Source organism: Syngnathus typhle, linkage group LG6 (assembly GCF_033458585.1).
Source record: "Syngnathus typhle isolate RoL2023-S1 ecotype Sweden linkage group LG6, RoL_Styp_1.0, whole genome shotgun sequence".
Classification (NCBI taxonomy): Eukaryota; Metazoa; Chordata; class Actinopteri; order Syngnathiformes; family Syngnathidae; genus Syngnathus; species Syngnathus typhle.
Genome location: NC_083743.1, coordinates 10,776,516 through 10,791,540, shown reverse-complemented (window position 1 = coordinate 10,791,540; position 15,025 = coordinate 10,776,516). Strand labels below are relative to the sequence as shown.

At 39.9% G+C, this 15,025-nt stretch overlaps 2 protein-coding genes and 1 long non-coding RNA gene across 6 annotated transcripts; 2 read left to right on the top strand and 1 right to left on the bottom strand.

Annotated features, from left to right (window-relative positions):
• Window positions 1–1,764: 1,764 nt before the first annotated feature.
• Window positions 1,765–8,998, bottom strand: LOC133155991 (P2X purinoceptor 5-like). 2 transcript variants are annotated; one of them, XM_061281712.1, is made up of 14 exons: window positions 8,761–8,998; window positions 8,460–8,610; window positions 8,219–8,290; window positions 6,784–6,859; window positions 5,630–5,726; window positions 5,308–5,385; window positions 5,093–5,231; window positions 4,890–5,023; window positions 4,726–4,819; window positions 4,307–4,372; window positions 4,138–4,220; window positions 2,971–4,063; window positions 2,223–2,327; window positions 1,765–2,137 (listed from the first exon to the last, which is right to left on the bottom strand). In XM_061281712.1, exons 1-12 carry the CDS (start codon window positions 8,895–8,897, stop codon window positions 4,024–4,026), a joined length of 1,167 nt encoding a protein of 388 aa, XP_061137696.1. In that variant the 5' UTR covers window positions 8,898–8,998; the 3' UTR covers window positions 1,765–2,137; window positions 2,223–2,327; window positions 2,971–4,023. The 2 variants fall into 2 exon arrangements, with proteins under 2 accessions (XP_061137696.1, XP_061137697.1); XM_061281713.1 differs by lacking the exon at window positions 8,219–8,290.
• Window positions 5,222–7,460, top strand: LOC133156002 (uncharacterized). The gene is made up of 3 exons (XR_009714766.1): window positions 5,222–5,574; window positions 5,655–5,684; window positions 6,750–7,460. It is a non-coding gene; the product is annotated as an uncharacterized LOC133156002 (long non-coding RNA).
• A 388-nt stretch (window positions 8,999–9,386) lies between the features above and the next one.
• Window positions 9,387–14,807, top strand: dhx40 (DEAH (Asp-Glu-Ala-His) box polypeptide 40). Of its 3 annotated transcripts, XM_061281682.1 has the most exons (17): window positions 9,387–9,705; window positions 9,818–9,963; window positions 10,045–10,164; window positions 10,306–10,542; window positions 10,778–10,844; window positions 10,917–11,048; window positions 11,845–11,944; window positions 12,026–12,112; window positions 12,193–12,375; window positions 12,697–12,777; window positions 12,862–13,019; window positions 13,161–13,275; window positions 13,356–13,464; window positions 13,587–13,681; window positions 14,019–14,088; window positions 14,169–14,397; window positions 14,482–14,807. In XM_061281682.1, the coding sequence occupies exons 1-17, from the start codon at window positions 9,534–9,536 to the stop codon at window positions 14,601–14,603; spliced, it is 2,223 nt and encodes a 740-aa protein (XP_061137666.1). In that variant the 5' UTR covers window positions 9,387–9,533; the 3' UTR covers window positions 14,604–14,807. The 3 variants fall into 3 exon arrangements, with proteins under 3 accessions (XP_061137666.1, XP_061137664.1, XP_061137667.1); XM_061281680.1 differs by having other exon boundaries at window positions 12,697–13,019; XM_061281683.1 differs by lacking the exon at window positions 14,482–14,807 and having other exon boundaries at window positions 13,356–13,469; window positions 14,169–14,361.
• Window positions 14,808–15,025: the final 218 nt, after the last annotated feature.

The following is a 15,025-nucleotide window of genomic DNA, read 5'->3' as shown; positions in this document are numbered from 1 at the left end:
GTTTTAATAGGGCTCTCTTCAGGTGTACCATTGACAATATGAAAACTATTGTTATTATTGCTTTCATTTGTTGGTGCATTCTGTCCTGAGTGTTAACTGATGGTGTATTTTAAAACCGGACGTGCAGGAAAAACATGATATTCACATGACCAAGACTAAGACACTTCTGGGAGTATTGTTCGAGCTTTATTCAGTCTTTATAACATGATTATATGATTGCATTCTCAAAAATCAGAAAAGGGATGGATGTATTTTTTGTCCATCTGAGGGCATCTCATGTTTTACGCTTCTGGAGCAGAGGTTACTCCTCCACATCTGCTCATTAATCCATCCACCCTTCACCTCTGCAGTCTGAGCTGATCTAATGAGTAAAAGAAACAGATGGACAGATGAACGGATACTGTATGACCCATATTTGCACACACACGCACATGCACGCACTCGTATAGGATGATATCTAACACTGATGCAAAGTGTGAATCCACTCTTCATATTAAAATAAACACAGAGGTCAGTGAGTGTGTCATCTGTCATCTGAATAAAAATTTTAAAAAAAAAATCCCCTGGATTGCGGCTGTTACTTAACCCTGACGTCAATTCTGTGTTGGTATCTTGGTGTACGTTGCTTCACCTGTTATAAGGTGAGCCTGCTTCTCTGATAACATCCGTTGTGTGAAGAATGCTGTTGGACAATAGGCTGATCAAACAAAGGCAAAAGAAGTTAGCTAGACACGATGTCCACTAGTTTGTTTTAAATCTCAGTCAGTCCAGTCCACTTAATTCCCTTTTTTATTTAAACAATTCATGGTGTATTTATTTACCGTTTTTTTCCGTGTATAGTGCGCAAAATTTAACGAATTTATTGTCCTAAAATCTGGGGTGCGCATTATACATGGGTACAAAAAATTTTTGATTTTTTTTTTTTTAATTTTTTTTTTTTTTTTTTAGAAAACAAAACCGACAACAGGACTGACCGACAAAGTCGTGGAACAAAAAGACAGGGTGACATTACCAAAGACAGGAACAGAAAGCAAACAGACATCATGACAGTAACACATGCAATGATCCGACGATGAGCGAGGGGCAGACAGGACTTAAATCCAAAACACGTTACATCGATTGAGGTGACACAGGAAGAGAGGGGCGACGCGAACAGAAACTATGGCAACCTAGACACATAGCAAAACTGGGGACGAGACGTGACAAATGTCCCTCGAAATGAAACTTGAAATCACCAAGTTTTGGTTTCCAAGGGTGTTTTTATTCCTCTTCAACGTCTCTCCCATACAGAGCCGCCTTTTTCACGTCCGCACGCCTCTTTCCCGTGCGCGCACGGAGCGCGGTGGTGCGTTTATGGGCAGTCGGAGAAATCAACGCCAACAAAAAAGATTACATCCAGCCTAGTTAAGACCATACCAAAGACTATAAAAATGGGACCCATTGCCTCCCTGCGTGTGTGACGATCATTGGGACTTTAAAAAAAAAAAAAAAATCATAAAAAAAAATTCATAAAAATTGGGTGCGTATTATACATGGGTACAGGCTTTTTTTCAGCATCAGCATGCCATTTTTAGGGTGCGTATTATACATGGGGGCGCACTATACACGGAAAAAAACGGTATGTAAGTATATATGATCAGTTTTTCTTATTCACAATGGCCCAAATACTCCTTTGTATAGTCCACTGAATTAAAAAAAAAAAAAAAAACTGATAACATTCAATCACTACTGGGCATGTTATCAGAAGACGGTTGACAGACAATATTAAAATTAGAGGATGTCTTTTTATTGACATTGGTTTGACTACAGCATTGCAGCAATGACAGACAGTGACCCACATAAAAATCAATGACACTATAAGCAATATGAGGAAGAGATTAATGTGTGTGTGTGCATGTGTGCAAAATAAATCACAGCTCTTGAACCAGCGAGTTTTATAGTGAAGCCCGTTAATATATCAATGAAACATGACGATTAGTGAAACAACAATTGATTGTTGACCCTCATTAGACTTTTTTGTTTTTTGTTTCCAATCAAAAGATGACGACGCTCCATGTTCAGCACAGGTCCGATTGACAGCAAGAAGTTTCAAAGTCTTCTTTGCACTCTGCTGCGCAGCTTTTGGTAAGTTGATTTCCTGTGAAAATAATATGCCACAACTGCAAGGTTCTGCTTTTTTTTTTCTTCTATTTTTTTATTGATTGGGAAGCGGTCCTACAAACCTGAGCCGACGGTCTTGCAGAATATTTGGTTTTCCTCGCAATTCACCCAGTTGTCACACATATCTCCATCGTCGCACGAGTAGGAGAAGCACCTAAGTGTGAGCACTGCTTACCAAACAGAGGGCAGATAAATAAAGGGTTAGTTCATGAAAGATGTGGACGCAATAGCACCCAAACTACAGTCAATCATCACGTCGTTTTGTGGTCTTCAGTGGCTGAACCCGACTTACTTTCAGTCAACGTAGAATTGGGAGTTGGCAAGATAATTTTTTTCCTCACTGATGTGGTCCATTATGAATACACACATGAGTTACTAAATGCGATGCTTCCTTAATGAATAAAGATTTTCTTCAAAAATGATTCAAGCAACTATTTGACTTGACTTCATAATTTATGTATATGTATCTAACGTTAGCATAATTTGCTTTTAACTAACATAAATTAATCAAAAACACGAAATGTTTTATTGCCAAATGGTAAATACTTTTATTGTGTTAAACATACATAAACGTAACGACATAAAATTGTGTGTAACCCCAAAAATCTTAACATCAAAGATACTTAAGGTTTGAAAATGAAAAAGTCACTCCTTTTTTTTCGTTCAGCATTTTAAAAGCAAACATCGACTTTTGTCACATCCGACTGTATTGTCTTAAACACACAAAACTCTTTTGTTTCATTATTGGTAACTATATAATTGTGTGGAACTGTTTCAGATTTTTAAGTCTATGATCAAATAGTGCCTCACCTTGAGTGCTACACAGCAGCAGGAGCAATGTTGTGAACAGCATGACCTTCATGTTGTCTTGATGGTGTTTCGATGTAGGCAAGCCACCCAGCTGCAGCACTTTTATACTGTCACATCATTTTCTTAATCCCTAATTCACTTCCTTGTCTTCTAAATTCCACTGTACTTTCTTTTTCTAGTCTATTGTCCACTGACTGGAATCTTGAATCAGATAGGAGCTTTCGTGTACGTCCTTTCTTAGGAATGAAGTAAAGAACAACAAGAACTTGGGTGTGTTTGAAACCAAAATATTACTTGCAGTTATCAGTGTGGCACGGCATTACAAATATGTTACTGGATGATAATAGTGCAATTCATGCATTACCCTTCTTCTGCAATTGTCACAACTGCATTAGTCTAAACAATGACGTTTCACTTTAATAACAACAAAAAAAAAAGCTTTAAACAAGACAATTTGACCTTTTACATTGAATTCAATTCTTAAATCATTATAGAGTAACAAATGCAAATCCATAAAATAACATTAATACCAATTCTTAATTCAAAATAAATAAGATAAAGATTGTCATTTTATTGTTTGTGTCCTTATATTATTTAAAAAAAACGTTTTAGTGGTGTAATGAAATAAAAACCTTGATAACAATATTGGTGTTTTAATTATTGGTGCAGAAAATAGGCATTTTCATTGTCTTAAAAGTAAAAGCATGATGCTTTGAGGAACTCAAATTCACCAGCCCAGTGACATCTAGTGGCAAGGAAAGGGCATGTGCAAGAAGGTGTGCAGATTTTTGTACATGTATTCATCATGAAACAGTTTTCTCACTTATGTAGAGTACACCATGATTTTTACACAATTCCACACTCAATTGTGTACCCTGCTTTATGTCGACTCGTGTGCTGTATGGTAATCTTTCACTTTATGACAGTATTTCATGACAGTCACTATTTCTTGTGTTTTGTCAGAAGAAAGAAATGAGCGAATTAGGCCTTTTTTGTATTGAAAATTAAAGTTCTACATTCGTAACACTATGACAATAGGTTACAAAGACAAAATTAAAGTACTAAGATGCCAGATTGGTTTTCTGGTGTTTGCCTGTGGACAACAAATCAAGATCAGCATAGCCGCAGTGGTGGTGAGTGGTCCTGAAAGTACTTGCAAGCACTTACTGGGACCCTTCAAACTTCCTCTCTCGATAAGCGGTGCCGTTCTTCAAGATGTAGAGTAGGATCATGTCACACAAGAACACTCCCTGTTCAATCCAAATTTGCATGATGTCATGCAGCAAAAACAATTTAACAAGAAACAAAGGGATAATAAAAGATGGCTGCAACTTACCACTCCCATTAAAGCTAACCCTGAACCCACACTGATGGCTGTCGGGACAATATTGAACATTCCAGCCTATAAGAAAAATGAAACAATTTATTAATCCTCACATTCATTATATTTTGACAAAAGTCCCTTTTGACGGTGTTAGCTGGAGCCAACATGAAACTAATGCTGAACCGAAGTTAACATCGATATTTTTATGGAGAAACATTTTGTCATGTGTTTTTGGTTGCCAAGACCGTAAAAACAGAAACTCAAAATTCTGTGGTTGAACGTGTATGTATTGATTTTGGTCGACAGGTTACACCCAGTTGTATTTTCCTAGTGAAACACACCTCAAATATAGCCCATGCTTAAACAACCTGTTTTTTGTATTTGGTTTTGTAAATGGTAAAAGTAGTGCAACACCAACACATTTTGCTTACCTTCCCATTCACCATGATGTTGAAGCGGACTCCATAGAATTTGTACAGAGATCGGTAGCTCTCACCGGCTGAGTTTTTAAAATAGCGAGCGTGTCTGTTTAAAAGTAAGAATCAAACACTTAGCAAATATTCAAATGTACAACTTTTCTTAACTTCTAAACAACCTAAAATTGAATCCTGTTGCAATGGTGTTGGAGGCGGTGATGTCCTGGCGAGTAAATGTGTACTGCGGGTGGCACTCGGAGTAACCTTTGTCGAGGTCACAGTCCCACTGGATCTGGATTCCGATGGAGCCACCCTGGTGCAAAACAATACGTCTAATTAGTGGTAGACCCAAGTACACGACAATAATACCGATAACACGAACAAATGTTGCCATGTCATTGAAGTTGTATCCTGCTCGCGCAGTGATGTCTCCCAGACGGAAGATGGGGCAGTAAGGATGGAGCTTCTCATCATATCTACATTTCAGATAAGTCACATCCGTTGTCTCCAGAATGTTGGACCTTAGAGGACAGAGCACGCTGGTACGGTGTAGTTCACTTTTGGATGCTTTGTATTTGATGTGTAGGATGAACTTACTTTGAAAATTTGAATTTGGGAAATTGTATAAAATTCTTGATGTAGATGGTGAAGTTTTCTGCATTTGTCAGCAGAGACCTGTTACAAAAGAGGAAGTCAGTTTTGGTTGATCTATTTATCTACGACATATGAATGGTTGTTTGTCCACATGTGCGCTACGATTGATTGGCAGCCAGCCCAGGTCTCCCCTGCTACTCGCCCAAAGTCCCCTGCTTAAGTTAAGAGGGCAAGTCCTACAGGTGGATACGTTTAGATGCCTGAAGAAAGGTCAATCCAATAGAGCTCACTGCAAATAATCCAATGAAAGCAACAAGCTCCTTACTGTGGTTTAAATTTTCTTTCAACAGGACACCAGCCAAAGATTTCACAGGTTCCAGGTGCGTTTTCATCCCTGTGTAAGCATCGTCCACTCATGAGTCCTTCGCCAAAAAACAAACAAACAAACAAACAAACAAACAAACAAACAGGAGAATTGAACTTGCTACAGTGCTGCCTCCAAAGGCCATTGACACTGAAAAGAGTGACGCAATAAAATGTCATCACTAACTACTTTAGCTGGTAATAATATATAGCCCAGAAATTACAGTGTGAAAGATCGTTTTACAAGTTCGAGTCCACCTCCGGCCCTCTCTGTGTGGACTTTACATGTTCTCCATGGGTTTTCCCCGGGAACTTCAGTTTCCTCCCACATCCCAAAAACATGCTTGGTAGGCCAATTGAGCACTCTAAATTGCCCATAGGTGTGAATGCGAGTGCGGATGGTTGTTCGTCTCTGTGTGCCCTGCGATTGGCTGGCAACCGGTTCAGGGTGTCCCCCGCCTACTGCCCGATGACGGCTGGGATAGGCTCCAGCTTGCCCGCGACCCTCATGGGGACATGCTGTACAGATAATTGATGGATGTTCCATCTTGCCATCCAATCTATTTAGCACTCTTCAAATGTCAGATTTTGACATTTTAAATGTTAATGTATTTTTCCTCACAAGATATTCATCAATTTATAAACACAAAATTCTGAATACGTATAACCACTTAAAATTTTATAGATTTCTTTTTCTAAAAAAAAAAAAATCCGATAACCGATTAGTTGGCCGATTAAGCATAGGCATATTAAACAAAAATGTCACAAAAAGCATTTTCTCTCTTCAGTTTGCTCAGTTTCAAGTAGCAGGCATTTTCTTCTGTGTTACTATACACCACCAGGATAGATATTGTAAATGAAGAAATACGCAATATTTGCAAATAATTATCGCACACCAATTAAATTCGAATTCAAAATCCGATGGCACAGATAAACTTCCATATGTGAGACAGTCATTGAAAATCACTGTTGCTGTACGGAGAGATGGTATGTATTGCACAATTAAATGAAATACAAAGTAGTCTGAAACGTAACATCACTCACAAGTAGAGTTGATGTGTATTTTCTTTATAACCCCGAAGGAGTGTTGAACCATAACACTGAGGGATGTCCTACCATGACCAGACACCACGAGCTTTCCCTCTTCGCAATCCCCGTCTTGCTGGCAGAGTCCATCCAGCACTTTGGGGCTCTAGGAACAAACACAACAAACATTCACAACTCGTTTCAGCATTCACAACTCGTTTCAGCCTGCGACTCACATTTTCATATGATTATGAAATCTTGACCCACTTTTACATGAGTCAATCAAGTGCAGTAAAGAAATATTTGGCTCAGTCTGTACATGTTCAATAAAAAATGATATACTTTGTAAGTAATAGAAGGACATAGCCTGGGCACAAAATTAAACATTTCAATCGCTGAACACATTACTCATCATTACTTTTTGTCCAGTATTAGTTGATGTTTTGGCAGTTTAAAATATATTTAGTTTGGATTGCAAAATTTGGTTCTTGATCTGAAATTCCTAACAAGGCAAAGCAACCCTGCTTTGGAGCCTTAGCACACTTTGCCCTTGCAAATGAGCAGCTGTGTTTAAGTGCCTCACCATTTTGTGTAACTGCAATTTGATTTATAAGAACATAACTGAGAAAGCAGACACAAATGTACACAAGGGCTGCGGTATAACCCTGGTACATGTTAGTTGTTTTTCTTGGCTGCTGCAAGAGTGACGACGGTGACTGTGCATGCCGGGAACTCGGACAGTCTGGAGACTTGATGTAGAAGATACAAAACAGTTTAAAAATGAAATAACTAATTCTCATGTTTCAATGTCATTTTTCATCAATAATTTAATTTGAACAAATAAATCAATGATTTCAGTTTTAATGTTAAATGTATAATCAATTATTTTTATTTTACTTTTTTTATTATTTTCAATAAATAGATTGATGAATAATTATTACTGTTGTTATTACTTAATTAGTTAAATTAATAAAAATAACTACAATTATTTATTAACTTTAATCAACCATTTTTTTAAATAGGCACTAAATTAATGCAACAAATATTACAGGATTCTTGATAATTAAAAGATATGATGGCTGGATTAAGGAACAGAGCAAGACATTCACTTTTGAGTGTCCAGAGTGTTTGTTATATGGCAGCCTCACACTCAAGGCTGTCCGGAATAGTTTCCAGATGATCAAGCGTTGAGAGAGGTAATAAAGCAGGTTGAAAGTAAACACTCTTTGACAGCTTGGCACATGCACGAGCTGTGAAGAGTTATGAAGAAAGTACAGTACCCTTCCTCAGTGCATTGACTTACATGGCTGGATGGAGCCACAAGCTACTAAAATAGGTAAAGACATACAATTCTAATCAGTCCGCTCCTATAACAATAAATTCATATTCATTTCTGAGTTGCATAATGTGTATACATACCGTATATACAGGACAGATGAATTTCAATCATTTAGAATATTTTGGAGCAACTCTAACTTTACTGTCGAGAAGTGATTGAAATTAAAAATAAGTGAAATATTCATACCTCAGCACAGTATCCCAGCTTCTGATTGGGTGTCTCTAGGAAATTAGTGACAACAAAAAGAACAGCTTCACCCTGTATATAAAGAGCAATGAAGGTCATCAAAACAACAAGGAGCATAGACATCCTTGTTATTTTAGAACCTAAACTGCATAAATAACGGTTTGACTGAACTTTATCCAAACCATTATTTGAGCTTATGATGAGCTCAATTCCTCCTGCCTGAGGGTGCGTGTGTTTTTACCTGTGGAGGGATGACGTAGTCTTCTGGTCCCCACATCAGCAAGCCTGACTCGGTGATGTTGGTCACCGAGACCCCTTTCAGTTTAGTGATCACTGTGCTTTGGATGGCCTCGTCTTTTTCCTGGTAGCCCTTTTTGCTTAAGAAAACCCACCTGAGGGCAAAGAAAAAAAATCCAAGTACAGAAATTGCCTTTTAATTCTGATCAAAGCCATTACACAAATCACTTAACCTGGTGGTGGAATGTATGGATGGATGGACGGACAGACGGGCGGACGGACAGACAGACAAGTGTCTCACTTACCCTATAATGTAACCGATGATAGATAACTGGATGAGTCTGTACAAAACCCCGACTGTTTTATTTTTGGCCACTATGTATTTTTCCGTTCTGTAGTCCAAAAGGGATAAAATTCGTCCTTTGCACCCATTCGCAGCCATTCTGCGTGCGTCTTCACGTAATGTGATGGAGTGGCCCCTTCTCCGAAGTCAGCAACACGCTCTTGCCTCACTGCAACTGCCTGCTGGTTATGACCCCTGGCTATATGTACTACTCTCCCACCCACCCACCTGCACAGACCTGTCTCGTATTTTTGTTCTGTGCGATGTTTTGAAGGAACCGGGTGAGGTTGAGCTGTATTATTATACCGTTACGACATCCCCTCATACCGGCGCAGGTAATCAATATGCACACGAGTCAGTGCTTGTTCAAATTTAAATAACTCAAAAGAGAGGGGGTAATAAACATTTGAACTGGGAAATTTTGCTTCTAATTTTCCCTCAATAATTTGTTTTAAGGTGTGATAATTACTGGACGTAATTTGTTTCGCTTTTTTGTGCAGCGCACGGCTCACGAATGAACTAGATCGGCTTCCGTTGTTTTTTGTCCACGTGACCAACGATCGACCAATAGGAAATACAAAGGACTAGTTTGCGGAAATAAATCGTAAGCGTGCCATTTCCGAACAACAGGAGGTGGTGTCAAAACACTTTTATAGCGCATTTTAACATTTTAAGGCAGCAAACGATATTGTTTATTGTTTTGTATTACGCCTGGTAATAACTTACGTACCAGTAATGTCCAAATCGACAGCGAAGCACCCGAAAGAAAACGACTCAAAACAATTGCCAATCTACAAGCATAAAGCTAAACTGGTACAAGCAGTGAAAGAAAGCACTTTTTTAGTGGTCACCGGTGAGACTGGCAGCGGAAAAACGACGCAGCTTCCACAGTATTTGTACCAAGCAGGTATCGTCTTGCCGTTATTGTGGTGTAATGTGTTTTACACTGTGATCGCCATCCCAGGGCTAATATATGCACCAGTTGAGTTTACGTGGTGTGTGATGTGTTTCATTGGCAGGTTTTTGTAAAAATGGCAACATTTGCATCACCCAGCCACGCCGGGTGGCTGCCATCACTGTGGCACAGAGGGTTGCCCATGAGATGCAGTGCACTTTGGGAAGAGAGGTGGGCTACCAAGTGCGCTTTGACGACTGCACGACGCAGGTGAGCGGCCACCTCAGAGCTACGCCTTGCAGAAAGTGTTGTGAGACTAAGTTATGTGATGTTACAATATCATTGATACAGGACACCGTGTTGAAATACATGACTGATGGCTGTTTGCTCAGAGAGGTCCTGGCAGACCCTGGACTGTCTCACTACAGTGTTGTGGTTTTGGATGAGGTCCACGAACGAAGCCTCAACACCGTGAGTCGCCACATCCTCTTGAACGCAAATTTTGAATCTGCCCTTGTTTTTTCTGTAGAACATAATAATAAAATTAACAATAGTAATGACTATCTTGAGTCTTTAAATGTTGCATACACTTTGAGTGTCTTTTCATTGCAGGACATCCTCCTGGGTTTACTGAAGAAAGTCTTTTCTAATCCAAATGAAGCTATGAAGGGCAGAGCTTTCCCAGTAAAGGTGGTGGTGATGTCCGCCACCATGGAAACAGACAAACTTTCAGCTTTTCTTGGTGACTGCCCTGTATTTACTATCCCTGGAAGGACTTTTCCTGTCACCTGCACGTTGGGCACTGCTGTGGGACCTAAAGACCTTCAAAGCACGGGCTATGTGAAAGAGGTACCCAACTTTTGATGCAACCAAGTGTTATGATATCTCATGGCTAAAATAGAAACACCTCTCAGTATGAGTTTTGTTAACCTTTTGAGCCTTATATTTGTAATAACATAATATTTCGCTTGATGTCCAAATTGTACCACTTTGGAGGTTCACCTTTCTTTCTGCCAGTGTCACTCCAAAGTACTGTTATATTTTGAAGATCAGGATTACTAATGAAGCTCTTGTTGCTCTCCAGGTTGTGTCTGTGGCCCTGGATGTTCACACCAGTGAGAAGGCTGGCGACATTCTTGTGTTTTTAACAGGTCCGATACAATCATTACTTGACGTATAAATATGAAGACATCAAACTGTATTGATCTTACCATGTTTGACAGGTCAAGTGGAGATCGAACGGGCCTGTGACTTGCTGTTTGAGAAAGCAGAGTCTATAGACTATCGCTATGATGTACAGGACAAAACAGTGGATGGGCTTCTTATTTTACCCCTTTATGGTTCCATGCCAACTGGTAAATATTAGGGGTGTAACGATTCATCGATACACATCGATTAATCGATATAATGCTCTACGATTTATTGGCATCGATGCTAAAGGTAAACATGGATTTATATCGTCGTGTTTGACCTCGGACATTAGACGCGACTTTATTTTGAAATCCAGTTCATTGTTGCTCGCTTCCTCTTTCCGGGAGCAGTGCACAAAGCAGTTGTTGTGTTGTGAGCAGAGCAGGCACGTGAAAGGGGAGGCGACAACTAGTACGCGCCTCCTGGGCTGGTGCTATGGCTAGTGTCCAAAAAGACGAGGAAATTCCCTCCCCTTTAGGCTTCAAGTCATTCTTTGGAAGCACTTTGGATTCCAAAGAAAAGATGACTCAACGAGTCACCGGACAAGACACGTGCAGTTTGTAAATCCTGCCATGCGGCGATCAAATATTCAGGGAGCACAAATCTCGCCGCACATTTAAAGAAAAAACACGACATCAAAGTTCAGTGTTAAAGTAAGCAATTTGTATACTACAATACTCTTGTAATTTCCTAAATGAAGAGTTTGCAGTACCTTGTTGATTTTGCGTATGAATTGTTATAAATCAGGATATTGTTCTATATTTTTTATTAAAAAAAAAATATATCGATCGTAGAGCACTATATCGCAATATATCGTGAATGAATCGCAGCAGGCTTTAAGATATCGGCAAATATCGTATCGTAGTTCTTTATATCGATATTATATCGTATCATGACAAAACCCGCGATTTACACCCCTACTGAGTACCTTTGTATGATCCTTCTTTGTCCTCCTCACAGAACAACAGCGGCAGATCTTTCAGCCTCCTCCTCCGGGAATAAGGAAATGTGTGGTGGCCACCAACATTGCTGCCACATCTCTCACCATCAATGGCATAAAGTGAGCGTGCTGCTTCTATTTATCCGTTTCAGGAATGAGCCAAATAAGAATGCCATTCAAGTTGCCAGGTTGTGCTTTCAGGTACATCATAGACAGCGGCTTTGTGAAACAACTGAACCACAACTCCAGGGTGGGCATGGACGTTTTGGAAGTGGTGCCAATTTCAAAGTGAGTTATACCTCATGACGGGTCAATCTTACTTTGCCACCAACCATAGACTCATTTGATTGGTGATTGTCTGCCGTTAGGAGTGAAGCTCAGCAGAGAGCGGGCCGAGCTGGAAGAACCTCAGCCGGCAAGTGTTTTCGCATCTACACCAAGGAATTCTGGGAGGAATGCATGCCAGAATATACCATTCCTGAGATCCAGAGGACGAGTCTGACTGCGGTGGTCCTCACTCTCAAGTGCCTGGGTGTTCATGATGTCATTCGGTACACTTAATTTGTCTACTCAAGGTTCAAATATAATCGGTTCTGTGAGAGTGGTTGACTTGATTTCAAACTCGTATTAAAAGACTACATTACAGATGATTTAATTTAAAAAAGAAAAAAATCGATATCTACGTATCACCACATGCTTCCTTGACACCAATTACTACTTTTCAATTATCCAGAGCTTCCGTGACATCTCGTAGGAACGAGCACAAAAGTTATGCATGGTCCTTTAGCTGCTCAGTCAACTGCAGTCTCAACAGTTGCTGACAGGTTACGTTGTTTAGCCCCTTTTTTTTTTTTTCCCCCCCCCTTCCAAAGGTTCCCCTATCTGGACCCGCCAGAAGAGAGGTTTATCCTGGAAGCGTTGAAACAGCTCTACCAGTTTGATGCTATCGACAGGTTTGTTTGTGCACTCTTTGCCTTTTTTTTTGGTATGCTTAGCGCAACCAAGTTGGTTCTCACAAGAGACTTGTTGTCTGCCAGGAGAGGTCGAGTGACTCTCCTGGGCGAACTGATGGTGGAGTTCCCCCTGCAGCCGGGCCTCACCAGAGCCCTGCTCAAAGCCGCCTCACACGGCTGCCAGGACGTTCTGCTTCCCGTGGCTGCAATGTTGTCCGTAGAGAATATCTTCATCCGGCCTGGTAATGTGGTATTCTGTATCACATGTCAACATTGCAATGCATCTCAACCGTATGAAGCTCCTCAATTCGGCAGGAGCCAACCAACATTTTTGGGTGAAAAAGAGCTTGCACTTCATCTTGCCTGCTTTATTGCTCGTCTAGGCCATCCTGAGAAGCAGAAAGAGGCTGATAAGTGTCACAGAGAACTGGCGGCTAGTAGCGGCGGTGTAAACGACTTTGGTACACTTCTTAGTGTGTTTCAACAGTGTAAATCCAGGTACTGTTCATAAAATGAGCATAGCTTCTTTGTTCTATTTTATGTTTATGTAATGGTTTTCTTACTCCTGTATTTTCCAGCGAAAGACCTTCAATGTGGTGCAAGGAGAATTGGGTCCACTGGAGAGCGCTCAAGTCCGCTTTTAGTGTGGAGACTCAGCTTCGTGACATCCTCCTCCGCTTGCAACAAGTATTGTAAAGCAATCATTTGAATAAATTACCCAGAGCTGTGGTAACTCATGCTGCCTGTTAACGTGTATTAATTGCGTGTTTATAGAATAGACTAAAATAGAATATCATTTATCATTTCAGAGGAGAGATTTCCCTGTGGATAAATTTGATGGCAATAAGAAGGAACTCTTTAGACGGTGTCTGTGCATGGGATACTTCACCAATGTTGCCAGAAGGTAATATTAGGATTAAATGCAAATTAAAGGCTGTTTTTTCACGTTCAGTAGAACCTCAAAGGTTGTTGTTTAATTTTCCATTTGCTCAACTTTCAAATGAAAATTTCCCGTTGAAATCAAATTACATATATTTGGAATAATTTCTTCCAAAGTCCAAAACGGTCCCCACTGTAAAAACCTGATTTACCTTGTTTAATTCTCATCAGCAATTAAATGTTCTGTTGCTCAGATTAAGTGGAGTGTAAAGTAGTGTTCTGTATCAATTTATGTTAAGCAGTAGACAGAACACTAATTACTCACTCTTTTTTTTCTTTCTTTTTTTTTTTACCTTGCGTAGATCTGTTGGCAAAGTATTTTGCACAATGGATGGTCACGGGTCCATGGTTCACATTCATCCATCATCATCGGTGAGATTATTAAAAATGCTTGCGTACACTGTCACGGTTTATACTTAAAATGATGTCCTCTGTGACCTTTTTGTTCTCAGTCGTTTGAGAGGGAGATGGAGCTGGATTGGATTCTATTCCATGACGTGTTGGTGACATCACGAGTGTACGTCAGGACGGTATGTCCCATCCGATACGAGTGGGTGAAGGATCTGCTGCCTAAATTGCACGAGGTAGACGTTTATGAACTAAGCAGCGTGGCCAGAGAAGAAGTCACTGATGAAGAGGTTACCAGGTGGGAGACGAGGGAGGCCGCCAAAAGGCAATCAGGTCTGTAGGATTGTTTTTAAATCCACTATATTTTAGGGAATTGCCACTTTCTTGCACGTGTTGAGTGATGCCATTTTATTTCAGAGATTTCGGCTGAGGATGCCTTGAAGAAAGTGGAGAAGCGAAACGATGAAAATAGTGTCAGTGATGCACGCGTTCGCTATCTTCAGCGGAAGCTGCAAAGACAACAGAATAAAGTTATCTGAGAATGTGTTTGTCCTAATAGTGAGGAGAATCAATGTACTAGTTCAAAGACAGTACAGCGCATTAGTAGGATAGCAAATGCAAAACTACGTTGCCATATGCATGGATGTAATGGACCCGATTTAGTGTCCAGCAATTTCTAATTACATCCTGACAATAGATATTTTTGATACATTTTTTAATAAAGCATATATCTTCATACATTCCTTCCATTTGTGAGGTGCCTGGTTTATTCATTTGGTGACATTGGCTACTTTTAGTGACATTTCAGCTTTGCCTGATATATGCTGTCTGGTGAAAAACATTAAAAATGAGACTTTAGCTCTGACACATTAATCATCCATTTACTAATGTCAGACGGGCTTTTAATAAGAAAAATTCAATCATGCAGGCCTAGAGTAGTTCATAATTTAATTTTAGTCCC

Excerpts from the sequence above, each read along its gene's own strand:
- LOC133155991 (XM_061281712.1), bottom strand. The coding sequence starts at position 8,897 with ATGGCTGCGAATGGGTGCAAAGGACGAATTTTATCCCTTTTGGACTAC. Across the intron at positions 8,291-8,459 it reads ACTACGTCATCCCTCCACAG|GGTGAAGCTGTTCTTTTTGT; the intron begins GTAAAAACACAC and ends CTTTATATACAG. Across the intron at positions 5,232-5,307 it reads CCCAAATTCAAATTTTCAAA|GTCCAACATTCTGGAGACAA; the intron begins GTAAGTTCATCC and ends CTGTCCTCTAAG.
- dhx40 (XM_061281680.1), top strand. The coding sequence starts at position 9,534 with ATGTCCAAATCGACAGCGAAGCACCCGAAAGAAAACGACTCAAAACAA. Across the intron at positions 9,706-9,817 it reads ACAGTATTTGTACCAAGCAG|GTTTTTGTAAAAATGGCAAC; the intron begins GTATCGTCTTGC and ends TTTCATTGGCAG. Across the intron at positions 11,945-12,025 it reads CTCACCATCAATGGCATAAA|GTACATCATAGACAGCGGCT; the intron begins GTGAGCGTGCTG and ends TTGTGCTTTCAG.